The sequence below is a fragment of the Callorhinchus milii genome, unplaced genomic scaffold, assembly GCF_018977255.1.
Source record: "Callorhinchus milii isolate IMCB2004 unplaced genomic scaffold, IMCB_Cmil_1.0 Scaffold584, whole genome shotgun sequence".
In the NCBI taxonomy this organism is placed as follows: Eukaryota; Metazoa; Chordata; class Chondrichthyes; order Chimaeriformes; family Callorhinchidae; genus Callorhinchus; species Callorhinchus milii.
In genome coordinates this window covers 6,437-21,174 of record NW_024705325.1, presented here as the reverse complement: position 1 = coordinate 21,174, position 14,738 = coordinate 6,437, and the positions used below count along the sequence as shown (strand labels likewise).

Sequence of the window (14,738 nt, the reverse complement as noted above, 5' to 3'; positions counted from 1 at the left end):
TGCATGCGGTAGTGTGTGCATGGCAGGTGCAGCAGGCCGTGTGGTGTGCAAACATCAGCACTAAGGATACAAAGCATGGCTTACAGAAGTAGGCTAACACCGTATGTGGTAAAGTCACATCGTTATTCTAATTGCTCGACATGTGACAGTCCAAGTGCCGTGTTCAATCAAATCAAGGTCTTCCACGCATGGGTGTGTACTCATGACTCGTGAGTGTATACCAGCCACGCCATCCCTCCGTGCGCTGTTCGCCTGAATAGACATTCGCGAGAGGCACTTGCGGCCCCCGGAGTCCATAAGGCCAAAGAGGACACGTTTACACTTCATTCAAATTCATAATACATTATCCATGAAAGCTTCGGTGAGTCTGAATTTCGTGAGAGCGTGTAACGTGATATTTGACAGGTGCTAGCAGAAAACCAAAGGATCCCGGAGAAACCTCACAAGTCAACAACACTCATTGATGACTCCCAGGCAGGAGGACCCCTCCTGCCAAGGAGCCCTGAGACTCAAGAGGCGGCTTTTCTGCCGAGTTGGAGAATGCTCCCCTTCAAAACCGTGGGGCCGCGGGTTCGCACCCCGGTCAGGGATTGGCTCGGCCCTTCACAGTTCAAGCATCGACAAAATGAGTACCAATTTGAGGGCAGTCGGCAGTGGTTGTCCTACGGATAGACTCGCCGCCTGCCATCGGAATGTGGCATTCCCACCAATGGCTCGTAGCTGCAAACACAAGAGGGGTTCGCCGCCCTGCGTTCACGTAAGCGGGACAGCACCGATTTCAACTTGAGCGTAACAAAACAAAGAAGCAGACATTACGTCGCCCCCCCTCCCCACTTCCCACATCTGTCACCTCCACATCAAAAGTAAAATAAAATCATGCACACCTCATCAGCAACACGGCCTTCCGGGAGAGGCTAAATTCAGCAACATTGTTTCGACACGGGCATACTCGGCACCGGTTGCCAAGTGGCCATAGGCAATGGCCCTTCTCCCTCTCTCTCACACGTGGGCCCGAGCACGATAATTACTTTAATTGTAATTAACACTGAATTTCAAGCCGATGTCTCCGCCGAGGCTCACCACTTGTTCTTCTTGCGGATGTAGTCTTTCTCGGACAGGTTCACCAGGTAGACCATGGGCTTGGAGGTGAGGAGCAGGTGTTTGTTCAGAACCTCGATCTGCGGGCACACGGGCGAGACGGCGGCCACGGTGAAGCCTCCTCCGCCCTGACAACGTCGCAACCCTCGGGGCCAGCACTCTCATGGGCTTGCTAAAAGATGATGGGTAAATCGGTAATCTTTCTCCGAAACCGATAACCGCTTTGGTAAGTCAGGAATCCTAGATTTGAAGTTATCGTGACTGCAATGATCCATACTCTTTGGTTTTTTCGGTAAAGTCACGTAGGTAAAAAAGAAAACAAATAAATTAAATCACGACGTTTCGGAAGCCACACAAGCAACCGTCATCAGGCGTTGACTGCTCCAGCAACATTGCTGAAGCAGTTAATTTTGCTGAAGCAGTAATTCTGCTGGAGCAGAATTACTGCTTCAGCAATGCAATGCATTAACACAAATGCATGCTTATTACATGCACAATAAATCACACGGTAGGTTACACGTGGGCTAATGGAGCGAACAAAACTCCACAAGGGAGACGGAACAAAGGATGAGCGATACAACCGGGACGTCAAACACGAGAGGCGGAGAGTCGTCGGCGTTCCAGTTGGAGCGCGAGCCCTCATCCCGACAACTCCGCGTGCCGTCACGCCTCTACGAGTGACCCAGGCCTGCCGCTGTGGCTTCATCCAAGTCAATTTGAAGGACGAATTCTATTCTAACAATTTTCATTTTATTTTTCAAATAAAATTTCACTATGACTATTTTACCAGGTAAGGCCCACTGGGCCATACAGCGACCCGGCTATTACAATTGATCGCTCGACCAAGTGGCTTGTTGCGTTAAGATTTTACGACAGTAGCCAAATACTCTGCAACGGCAATCACAACAACAGAAACACAATGCCAACAGGCACATTCACGTCGACAACGACGACAAGTTGCACGCAAAGTGTGCGAGAGGGGTGTACGTTCTTTATTACACGAGGAAGACTGACCCCACTGCGATGCGTCAACGTAGGTGGCAAGGGTTCCCAAAAGTCCGTGGAACGTTCGCAAAATCGGCGAGCGCGTGAAAATACAAGCGCAGCGTGCGAGATGTCGAATTCTCTTCAGGATTAAAAGGAAAAATGTGGATTTGTGCTCGTTATAATATATACACTATTCATCAAGTACTCCATGTTTGTTTTATCCGAGCCACCATCCCCCCACCCTCCCCGATCCCGTTACCCCCGGATAATTGAGAGCGCCGACCGTCAGAGGATAAAAATGTTATGAGCATTAACAGTGAGTGGGATGAGACGCACGCACGCACGCTCCCGCTGGAACAATCACGCGGTTGTTTTATTTCACAGGAATTCGTTCGCCTCTTAACGCCTTGGGGGCGGACGCTGGGGTCGGACGTCAGCGCCCGTGTAATGGCTCCGCCGTGACACGCCGCAATAATCTCCTCCGGCAAAACGCCGCGCGAAACTGTCAACATTTCGCTTGCCTTAAAATTCCGCTTCGCTGAAAAACCAAATCAGTTGGGCACATTTGACCACGTGGCAACGTGGTTTGATCAGCTCTGTGGGGTGGTGGCGGGTAATAGACAATGGCATTATATACCTTCACGGTCTAACCCAAAAAACAATAAATCGTAGGGATTTGTCATTGTTGTTATTAATATTGGACCGAATTCTAGTCGAGCACCGTCAACCTCGTTTGTCCGGCAGGCCAAACGTGCTACTCGTGGGGAAAAGTGAACCAATCGGTACCAATACCTCGATGTAAACTTTACAGTGTGTGCATTCGTTCATTCGGTGTGTGCACAATCGCCGAGCCATGCGACAGCGTCCTCGGTGGCCACGTGTAGTCCTCGTTGTCACGGAGACCCCAGCGGTGGAGGTTGGCTGCACAGAGACCTTGCCCTGTCCGGAACATTGATGCGTGGGTAGGTTGGAGCCAGGTGGACAGACTGCAGGATCCGCGGTAACGAACCGGTTTGGTGGCGATGTTGACCTCCATCCCTCCCGCCAGCTGCGTTTGGACCGAGGCGCGCGTCGTGGTGACGGAAGACGTGCGGCGCAGGTGGACGCCGGATATCTTCTGTGCAGCGGCAGGGTTAGCCCGGCCCGGCGTCGATCTTCCCCAGTCGCTTGTTAGCTCTTGCAACTTTCCGTCGGATGTGAAGGGGGAGCAATGTTTGCTCAGGACGGCCGCTAGAGAGGCCGGTCGAAGAGTTCCCGCGACGATGGTGCGCATCGTCGAACTCGGCGTGTGAAGAGCCGACTCCAGCCTGGCGCGCAGTACCTCTGCCGCCGAGTAGGAGATAGCGGGAGCCGACGTCCTACCAGCTGTGTCACCTGCACCGTCCGTGGCGAAGCAGCCACCTTGTGAAGGGCGTCGCTGCGTGTCTTGACCTTTGCCGGCGTTTTATTCGGATGTTCCCGAAGGCTCGGCGCCGGCCTAGCGTGGTCGCGCCCAAGCGGACGGGTTGCGCTTCGTGCCTGGGCCTTGGACCGCTCACATCGGTGTTCAGCTCCCGAGCCGGCACTGTCACTCGAGGAACACGCTGGAGACTGACTCGCTCGCGCTCGGCTGGAGGCGCCATGTCTTGCAGAGCGTTGTACATCTAGAATCAAATAAGTAGATGGAAGATATCTCCCCCCCACCGTCTTCCCTTGTAGCCTACACAGGCTGTTGGGGCAAGTGTTGATTAGCGAGCACCTATTAAGGCCAGCACGGTGCACAAGTAGGAGGTAGGGCCGCCTTTGTCTCCCCCCGTACTGATGTATACACACATGGCGCCAGGTACTCATTTAAGGTCGGGTTGAGCCAGAGGAGGCCGAGGGATCGTTCCTGAAGTGGGCCGTGAGCGGGAATCAAACTTGGGTAGTCAAGTTCGTAGCGCGGTGCTCCAACCGCTTTACGCTGCAGCTACGCGCACACGCTCATATACTGTATGTACAGTGTAACACGTGTGAAAAAATATCGGGAGGAGAAAACGGATAAAAATAAGATCCGGACTGATTGGAACACGAGTGCAGCGACAGTTTAAAGGCGGATTAAAGTCCGTGTGTGCATGTCGCACGCACGCACGCACGCACGCTCGCTCAAACATACGCGCACTCTCATGAACTCCCACGCGCGTATCAAACGCATCCCACTGTTGTCCTCATTTGCATTACAGGCTGCGTATCAAGGCGGTGGATGTGGAAGAAGATTAAACAACCGTGCGCACCGCTCTCTCTCTCGCTCCCTCTTCCAGCACCACCGCCACCACAGCCACCACCACCAACATGATTACCACCATCACCACCACCACTGGTCATTACCACGAATGCCACCATCAACCACAAACGCCATCATTCTCACTATCACCACCGTTCATTAACACCACTCCACCAAACACCGTCATTAATACCACTTCCACCACCACCACCTCCGCCTCCACCACCATTAACCGCCACCACACCGTCATTACCACCACTGCGGTTACGATCACCGACGCTGCTGCCAGAACCGCAGTCACAACCACCACAACCACAAGCGCCTGCTGGTTTTCCTCCTCGAACGCTGCCTGCTGCCCTCCCACCATCAGCAGCAGCAGGGGGGAGGGGGGGGTGCGGAGTGGTGGGGGCCACGGTGGTTGTGGCGCGGCAGGGGCCGAGGGGGAGGTCGGCGAGTAGCAGCGGTGTCGGCCGCTAATGAGAAAAACCGGGGGGATATCAGAGCGGTCTCACCTCCTTATCATTCCAATCGGGGTGGAATCGGATGTGCTTCTTTTCATCCACCACCCAGCTCTTTATCTTGCACATGATGTCCTGTGGGCAGAGATAAGGCGTTAGGGCTTCACCGCAGAGTCCTTTCAAAAGCGCAGTGCGCTCGGCGACAAAATAAGAGGGGGGGGGGGGGATTCTAGTTGGCTGTGTTGGGGAGGGGGGGATGAGTAGAGCAGGGGGTAAAGTAAATAAATAAATGTAGATGAAACGGTATAACGAGGGCAAGCGAGTCCGAGTCCTCCTGGCAGGCTGCTGGTTTCCCCCTTCCGTTCCCCCTCACCCCGAAAAAAGGGCGGCACGAGCAGGAAAATAAACGTGGGGACCGCAGATCCAAACCAAACCGCCCCCCTGACAGACAGCCAACAATCCCCTGAGCAGTCGACACGCGCTGCTGGGGCAAGTGCCGTTTACGAGGACCGACGAAAGCCGACACGGCGCACGATGAGGTGTTGTGGGTGGCGGCAACACCACGCCCGGCCACCTTTGACTCCCAGTGGCGATGTTTACTCATGGCACCAGGTACTCATTTGAGGCCGAGTCGATCTAGGGTAGGCCCAGGACCGGTTCAGACAATCGTCACTGGTGTTGGCCATGAGCGGGAATTGAACTCGAGTCGCCGGGTTCGTAGCGCAACACAATAACCAGTGCACCACCGCTCCCCACACAAACGCAGGCACACGCACACACACGTCTAACAAGGCATGCGAGCGACACAGTAATTCTGCGCGTTACTTGCTTGGAGAAACTCCCGTCTGCCGTGTCACTTTTAACTCTGCGCCGCGCGCCGCACTCACGGCACTGTGGCGGCTTCCGACACCAGCTGCCTGTCACCTCGAAGCGGTGCACGTCTGTCATCATCGCTGCTCTAGACCAAGGCTGTGGTACATTACCGTTATCATCATCATCGTTGTCATCATCATAATCACTACCACCACCACCGTCATCATTATCCTCGTATTCATCACCATTATTGTCACAGTCATTGTCGTCCGTGTGATGGGCATGCGCCTTTATGCCAGCAGATGGAAGGTGCATCGCACGTGTGAAACTCACAAATCGCAGGTGGACGGCAGATGGCAGTACAGCGGAGTCGGTTGCGGACCCATCTGTACGGATTTTTGAAACGTTATCCCCAGATAAGCGTGGGTTTTCTCTCGCCACTTTGGTTTCTATTCGCGCAAAGATAAAAGCAACCTAAACATGCCCGATCTCGTCGAGATCTCTGAAGCTAAACAGTTGTTGAACCTGGCTCAACAAATGCGCGTGGGCTGTTCTCCGGGCAATCTGGTGTCCTCCCACGCGGAGGCATACGCACAGACGGAATTTTGGCAAACACTCCGCAAAACATTCCTGAACACGTATAGTCGAGGTTTTTGGGTTAGATCGCGTAATTATAGACGTGTGTCGTTAAATCCGTCACCACCCCACAACAGCCAATTAGTAAGGTTTTCCACGTAAACAAAACGTGCCAATTCGTTACTAGTTTAATTCGTTACTAGGTGGTGGCGGGTTTAACGACACATTTATATTTCCGCGATCTAAACCCAATAACCTCTATTAGGGTTAATATTGGTTGCGAAAGCCTCCGTGTTAAACATTCGTGAACACGAGTCTTGAGACGCAAGGGAGGCTTCGCAGATAAAAAGAACAAAAAGGAAAAACTAAAAATGTTTGAAACATGACACTGCAGCCAGGCCCACGTCAAAATACCTGAAGAAATGTACTTCATTTAGGAACGGACCTTAACACTCAGAAATCCAAAAGAAGAGACAATTGTGATCGAGCAGAAAGACAGAAACCACTTGAGAGTTGTTCTCCTATATTGCTAAAGAAGAAGGGTAAAATGATCGCTTCCCCCATCACTCTCGGCAGCGCGGCCCTCACAGCGAACACAGAAGGATTTTAGTTCATGACAAAAAAAGTTTGTAAGATGAGCTCCTGCCAAAAATCGGGGGAGTTTGCCGCACGCGAGAGCACATCCCTACACATCCACGCGCTCCGTCTCCCCAACACAGCTACGCGGCCACATTCGCTACCACCGCCTTGAAAGGCATTTAAATAAGCGAGCTGCAGGGGCCACGCACGTGGTTGTCTGCGATCCAGCACTGTGGAGGCAAGGATTTGCTGATCACACACATACACACCTTTTTGGCATCATCTGGTCGTCATCTGGTCCAACACCATGTGAGACTAGGCTCTAAGGAAAGCTGTCTCTCGGGTGTGGACCAATCAACTTCAAGGACAGTGCATACATTATCAGAGTTATGTTTTTTGTTTGCATTACGACTGCAGGTATTGTGGTCTATGCAAACATGACTCCTTGTAAAAAAGGTGTCAGTTTTGTTGCCAGAAAAAAGGGTAAAAAAACAATGATCACACATACACGTGTTGTGAACCTCCCTTCCTTGGGACGTCGAGGTGCCATAACTCCGGCTCGCCAGAAGGCAGTAGAGCAAGTGGACTCATCTCCACCTGTTTCCATGTGTGTGGACGGGAGAGAGTTGCTGGCACCTTATACGCGTCACTAATTGGCTGAATTTTTTTTTCAATAAAAAAACTCACCGCTGGAGTTCTACGACTCAGTGTGGATTTTCCTGAATAAGTAAATATTAACGGACACGGATTATTTTGCTTACCACGCCCTGCGTCAAAGGGCCAATGAGAAATCGGTTATTTGTTGATTCGTATGTCGCGTGGGCGGAGTGGTGGCAGCACATGGTTCGCTTCTAAGTGCCCCATGAATACGTGTGTGCGTGGTGTCATTCAGAAACTGTTCAAATGATAAGATTGAGAGCTCTAAACATGAAATAAAATTAAAGCGAGAACCATTGTTCTATCTTTTATTGTTTCTCAGATATTTCAGATTCAAGCAGTTTTGCATTGAAAAAAATATGCATTTTATGATGTTCAATCTGAATAATTATAAAACGGTAAAAGATAAGAGCTTCCCCTCAGAGAGTATTAAGTTGATACATTTTTGTTCTTTCGAATAAAAAAAAGAACGGTATCTTCAAATTGAGCAGTTTTCGATGGATATGTCTTTAAATATAAGTTGAATCAACTTGCCAACTGAGTTTTTTGTCGGAAAAATACATTTTTTTGGAGTAGTTGTTAGTGTCTGATCGTAGATAAAAATTGTAAAAAATTCACATCAGGTTAATAATTATATTTATTGAATCATTGTGCCTGGCGAAGACAGACTCTGTGAACTCGTATGTTATATTTATACATTATTCATAATCAACGTTTTTTTTATACATTATGTACAACTAGCGTATGTGATGCCTACTGGCTACATCTACAACGATATAACAAATAAAGCCGATTCTCAAATCGAATTTTAATTTGTGATACTGGGGCGGGACGGCTGTTGGGGGGGGGGTAAATCAGCACAGCAAGGGGCAAGAGGTTGCTGCGGCGTCTCGGCAGCGGCATCCGCCGCGCGCCACGATCCAGTGAGTAGGGGCACTGCGATAGCGCACAAGCGGAGGCGTGGTCGGAGCGCCGGCGTGGCGAGCCACCCCACTTCACATGCGCCGCGCCCCCGAGGTTACGGCGAGGGTCCGGGGGAGGGGTTTGACGGCGGCACACCGAGCCTCACTGGCGACGGCCACACGGAATCGGTGCGGAAACTCGTGTGAGTGGACAAAGGGAGGGCAACGTCCCCAGCGGTGATCAGCCTGGCGCAGAGGTCGTAACTGGGTACCCGATAACCGTACCCTACCCGATACCCGGTGCGGCCGGGTACGGGTAGGCCGTGAGTCACTGGTGAGTAACCGTTTGTCACTCATTTCGGGTAGGGTACGGGTACGAGTAGGGAACGGGTACCCGTACCCGGCCGGGTACGGGTAGCCGTTTGCGACCCTGGTGCGGCCGGGTACGGGTACGGGTAAGGAATCAAAACCCGTTTGCGACCTCTGGCCTGGCGTAGGCCCAGAGCCTGCGCTTCTCAGGTACAGCTCTGTGAAAGTTTCACCATCATCGTGAAGGAGTGAAATCTGCAGGTTCTGTATTTAAATGAAAACTTCCCTTTGCAATGACCGTTGGGGGTTGTGTCACTGAGCAGTCTCATGTCAAGATGCCAGCAGTGGTGCCGTGAGCAAGTAACCGCAGGTCTGAACATTTATCTTAACGGTCCAGAACCTGTCAAAGTCTACCATCTTTGCTGCAGGAAATTACTTAAAACTTGACGGGATTTGAACTAAGTTCTTGGAGTGGCCCGCCAACCGCTGTACCAAGGAGAACGGCGGAGCAGTGATTCATGTATCCTACTATGAACCCGGCGATCCGAGTTTGATTCCCGGCTACTGTGACATGAGTGGAGAGACGAACCGGTCTTGGACATCCCTACCCACCCACCCACCATCACCAACCTACACCGACCAGCGTGGTCATGAAACAACACGGAGTGGGGAGGCCTTCACCCAGCAGTAGTTTGACAAAGGGCCGTATATAATTATTATTCTTGTTACTATGGAATGTAACCTAAAGCAAATAGCGCATAACTAATACAGCAAAGCAAGCGAGAGAGAATGCGGCAAATGGTAAAAACATACAGTACAGTCCTCGACACAAAAAATAACTAATCGATTAATGAATTGAATCCAATCACCGGGGAGGGGTGATCTTCATGCCCCTGACAGACGCACGGAGAATTCTAACCGTCGACAACACGGCGTTCCAATCCTTGCCCGGAGAATAATCCAGCCATGAATTAACCAAGTGCGGCTAATGGGGTTACATTTATCGAACGTTCACAAGGCCGGCGCCGGGACTTTTGTTCCAAGAACGTACAAACGCTGCCGTCCGCCACCACATGTTCGCTTGGCGCTGGACATGCCAAGTAGTAGACTTGGGCTCGAAATTAAACAACATGAACAGAAAATATAAACGCGCACACTTCACGCAGATTATCAGCCACGGGTTAACGCAGACGGGACTGCCTCGGACAAGACAGGTCCCTGGAAAGTTTTTAATTAGCTGGAGAGTGCGTAATCCACGCTCGCAGCTCGGAATATGCCCGCTGAAAAAAATACATTTTAATCAAACGCGGCACGGCGCTTCTGCCTTTGAATTAATGTCTCGCCGGGAAGGGAGTTCTGTCGGGCAGCACAAGGCACCGCAGGGACCGCGAGGCCAACGCCAAAAAAACGGAAAGGGGTTAAACAAAGAATAAAAAAAAATTGCTCGCAACTCCCCTTGCATGCGGCAGCCACTAATTACAACTCAACAGAGGGGCTTCACTGCCTCAGGTCACATGCGACAGTCTCTCTCTCTCCGGTTTGTGTTCATTGCGTGAAATTAAGTTTGTTTTATTTTTCAAGAGCATGACGGTGCCGCGGAGAGGCACAGCGATGCAAATATGTCGAGCGGAATGAGCACATAGGCGACTTCGTTGAGAGGTTTGTCTTTCCCCCGCACCTCCGATGACCACGGTTGGCGACGTACGGTGTGAAAGAGGTTCAACATACGTACATACTTAGGCGAGGTTTTTTTTGGGGTTCTCATAACTGGAATGACGACTGTGGCGTCCCAGCACCGCTCGGGGCACGTCCAGGATGTGGCGCTCCCGTGAGCACCACCACTACACGCAACGCCAAGCAAATCAGTCGGCGACTCGTCACTCGGTTTTACACCCCTTTAATTCTAGATTTGAAGCTTTCGTGACTGCAAGGATTCATACTCTTAGGTTTTTTCGGTAAAGTCACGTAGGTAAAAAAGAAAAGAAAAAATTACTAAAAGTATAATAGAAATAAAATAAAATAATAAATCACGACGTTTCGGAGGCAACACAAGTCTCCGTAATCAGGTGGGACCGTCACAGCTAGATTTGCTGTATCAAGTGAGGCAAAGATTCCAAGATACGGTCCCACCTGATGACGGAGACTTGTGTTGCCTCTGAAACGTCGTGATTTATTATTTTATTTCTATTATTACTTTTAGTAATTTTTTCTTACACCCCTTTCTTTTCTTCCAGACAAGCGACGTAAATAAACGTCAATGCATGGCACGTTTCCGTCTCACTTCTGCAAGTAAAAAACGGCTCGATAATTAAAGCGCCGTGGCTTGAGTATGACCGTCAACATTTTCTAAATAGCTGTAACTCCGTTTTTACGTATAGGGAGAAAAAAACGTGTTTACAACAGTGTGATGTTGTGCTTTTGATGCGGCACGGCATGTAGGCGATGCGGACTTGCTCATGGACAATTGTGTTTATCCCGAGCTTCTGATAAGGGCCGACACACGCTTTGATACTGCGCGATTTATATTAATTAGCAGAACGCATAACGATGTAACGTGCAGGGTGGGAATCGCTCATTATGATGCAAATTATTTTTTCTGCGCCCTTTACCGAACAGCTGGTGTTTTTGGCTGATCTGCCACTTTTCGGACAGATGACACACACAAAAAAAAAGAGACACAAAAAACGGTGGTGGAAAAAAAATAACCTATTCCCTTTGTGCGATGCTTTACGCGCAGTTAGGAACCCTTGCCCTAACTCCTGCCGTGGAAAAGGAGGTAATGATGCGTACTAATGCGCCAACCCGGACACAAATCCACTCCCCCTCCCCCCAGTGCGCACACACACACACAACCTTCCAGCTCACACATGCCCTCAAGACAGCCACACACACCATTCGCAGCTGCACTTTTCTTTGCAGAATTTACGTCAAAAAGCGAAAACCTTCCAAAGGCTTTTTCCTCGAGGTGTTCTTTGAGCGACTGACTTGGCTCATTGTTGTTTATTCGGAGGGTTTGCGAGCGCTAGGAATTAGTCTCTTTAGCTCGCTTTTCAAGCCAAACTAAGTTTCGCCGTGGGTTTGTATGTTGTTGTGATGGTTCACGCATTGCACTACGACCACAAAATCGCGAGGTTACTTGCCGGCCAAGACGCAAAACCCACCCCAGTAACAAATGGAAGGGTATTCTAAACTGGGCATCCCCTAGGTTGACTCGAACTAAAATAAGTACTACACCAGGTGATCACAGTGAGTGTTGGGAAGCGGTGACGCACTGGCAAGTCTACTGCACTACGAACCGTGTAACCTCAGTTCAATTCTCAGCGGCAATTAATATCCGAACTGGTCCTGGGCCTCCCCTAGGCCGAGTGAGCCAGTATTTGCTAGAACGTGTAAACACGAGCGCGTGTAAGTGCCCGCCACACTGCCCCTGGGAATGCTCCCGAAATACGCTGCACTTTTGATTTCTCTGCCTTCCTATTTCCTTGCTGTTATTTCACATCGGTTCAAAGTTCAGCCAAGCTCTCTGGAATTGGACGATCGGCCCAGGCATTGGGGGGCATCGTGGGATATGGTGGTGGTGGTGGGTCCAGTGATGGTGGTGGCAGTGGAGACTGCAGTATTTTGACGTGGTGGGGGGTGGTGATGGCCGTGGTTGGTGATGATGGTGGTAGAGGTGATGTTGGCAGTGACAGGTGGGTTAAATACTAAAAACAAACGTTACTTATATTGAGCCGCTTACAATATTGACTAGAAGTACATCACGTAATTAATTTCTGTGCTTTTATAATTAAAAGCTAGTTCGAAAAGATTTCCAAAGTTTCCTAAAGATAATAGATTTTTTTTCTCGGCACGCAGTTTTCTGGCAAGTGAGTTTTTCAAGCCTTGGGCCCAGCGTACGAGAAGGCGCGCTCGCCAAAACTCTCTCTACTGTGCGGTGGTGGGGGCAATGGTTGCGGTGGCGGAGACCGCAGTGATTTGTGGTGGAGGTGGTGGTGGTGGCGGCGGCGAAACCGGCGATGGCAGCGGTGATGACAACGGCGGCTGAGACTGCCGTGTTTTGGTGGAGCGAGCGGGGGATGGGGTGGGGAGGTGCAACGGGGGGCGTCCGATCCGGGTAAATAATGGTGCAGCTGCCGGGACGACCGCAAGGCCCTAATTACGTGGCGCGCCGCCGCGCGTGCACACAAATTGACGGCGCGTGCAGATCGCCGCCAATTTTGCGGTTACACTCAAATCAAAAGCGTAATTAAAACCAAAATATACGGCAATTTAAAAGCAACGCCGAAGCGACTGGGGGGGGAGGAAAGAAAAAAAATGATGAACGTAAAAATAAAGAGTGGCCGAGGTAGCTTCCGCACGCAGACCCATCAACGTCCTTTGTTGCCGTGCGGGGCTGATTGTGTTTGGATTTGTCACACATAACGGCAGTGGCATAAACGCGTAAACATTAAATGCAAATTCTCCTCGCCGCTCTCCCCCCTTCCCCCAACATGTTGGTAAACATTATTTTTCTGTCACCTCAAAACGAATGCGAGCCCCGTTGCCGTTCGGAAACACAGCGGCAGATTAGTTTAGACTAGATTAGGACGTGCGTGGTTTATCTTGCGGAGAGCCAACAGCTTCGCTCAATTCGCCACGATCATCGTCGCACGCCCCCCACACCCACCTGCAACACCCCCTTGTGTCCATTCACCGCTGGACGAAGCCCTCCCTATGCCATGCTCGGTCACGGAAGTTCATTTACCATATTTCACCGTGCTGGTTCGTGCGGATTGATGAAGGCGGGGCAGCACGGACGTCGCAGCATAGTAGAGTAAAACAATGTATTTCGCCTTCTTGGTTCTTTCGGTAAAGTCACGTAGAAGGGAAGTAATACAATAATAAAAATAAAACATAATAAAATAATTCTCACAACGTTTCGGCCACAACGGGTCCTCCGGTTTTTCCCTCCGCATTGAGAATCAATGTGCGTTTTAGCGTATTTGGCTGCTACAAACCTTCACGCGATAAGCCACTTCGTTGAGCTAATAATCTTAAGCCAGGTCGCTTATGAAAAAGACCTATATAGCTCAGTGGTCGTCCTAGCCTTGGTAAAATAAAAATAAAGTTCAACAGTGGCTTACTTTCGATTGAACAAAAGAGGCTCTTCTCTCTCTCGCTCTCCCCGCGGTGCGAGACTCACGTATTCGGGCTTCAGCTTCTTGTCGTTGCCCCGCACGGCCATCTTCTCCAGCTTGTCGAGGATGGGCGCGATGAGCTCCTCGTCCTTGAGCCGCAGCTCGTCGTGGATGATCTCGATGTCACGCACGGGGTCCACCGAGCCCTCCACGTGCACAATGTCGTCGTCGTCAAACGCCCCTGCGCGGCCCGCGGCGGCGCGTGCAGCAGTAGGTACAAGAGGGGGACAGAAGAAGCGGCAGGAAGTGCAACAGGGAGTTGCAGCAGGGGTTACAGCGGCGCGTGCATCAGCGTGTGCAGCAGGGGGTGCAACGGGGGTTGGGGGGTGCAGCAGAAGCAGTAGCATCCGTAGCCGAAGCGGCAAAAGAGCAAAAGCAACAATAGTAGCAAGTGGTGCAGCATCAGCAACAACATTAGCAACAGCAGAAGCAGCAACAGATGTAATAACAGCAGAAGCAGGAAGTGAACCAGGAGGAGCAAAAGGTAGCAAAAGCAGCAGGAGTAGTAGCAACAGCAACAAGTGCAGTGAATTAAGTAGCAGCAGCGGGAACATGAAAAGCAGCAGTAGGCGCAAAAGCAGCAGAAGTAGGAGTAGTAGTGGAAGCGGCGGTGGTGATGGGGCAGGGAACAAAATGACATGGTGTCAAATGTCAATAGCAGCCTCCACTCGTCACAACCGGCACCAGCATCATCAAAATTGTCATCATTATCACGGGCATTACATTCGTGACCACCATCATCCACATGAGCATAGTCATCATTGACGTTATAATTGTCATTATGATTATTATCATTATCGTCCCAACTGTTACGACGACCATCAATACCTATATACGGACGTCATTATCAGTGTCGTAATTATCATCATAAGGGCATCACCGGCACTGATGTTCGCCACGGTGGGAAGCGCGGGTTCGGATCAGCACGTTAACCACTGCA

The 14,738-nt window shown here is 50.7% G+C and overlaps 1 protein-coding gene across 1 annotated transcript; it reads right to left on the bottom strand.

Moving 5' to 3' along the window:
- Positions 1-1,076: 1,076 nt before the first annotated feature.
- On the bottom strand, positions 1,077-14,145 carry LOC121852220 (obg-like ATPase 1). The gene is made up of 3 exons (XM_042346307.1): positions 13,804-14,145; positions 4,840-4,920; positions 1,077-1,178 (listed from the first exon to the last, which is right to left on the bottom strand). Exons 1-3 carry the CDS (start codon positions 14,143-14,145, stop codon positions 1,077-1,079), a joined length of 525 nt encoding a protein of 174 aa, XP_042202241.1.
- Positions 14,146-14,738: the final 593 nt, after the last annotated feature.

What these genes read in the sequence shown, in the direction of transcription:
- LOC121852220 (XM_042346307.1), bottom strand. Translation starts at nt 14,145, where the DNA reads ATGCTACTGCTTCTGCTGCACCCCCCAACCCCCGTTGCACCCCCTGCT. An exon ending in AGAAGCTGAAGCCCGAATAC is followed by an intron (nt 4,921 to 13,803) that starts GTGAGTCTCGCA and finishes CTCTGCCCACAG; the next exon opens with GACATCATGTGCAAGATAAA. An exon ending in CCGATTGGAATGATAAGGAG is followed by an intron (nt 1,179 to 4,839) that starts GTGAGACCGCTC and finishes GTGTGCCCGCAG; the next exon opens with ATCGAGGTTCTGAACAAACA.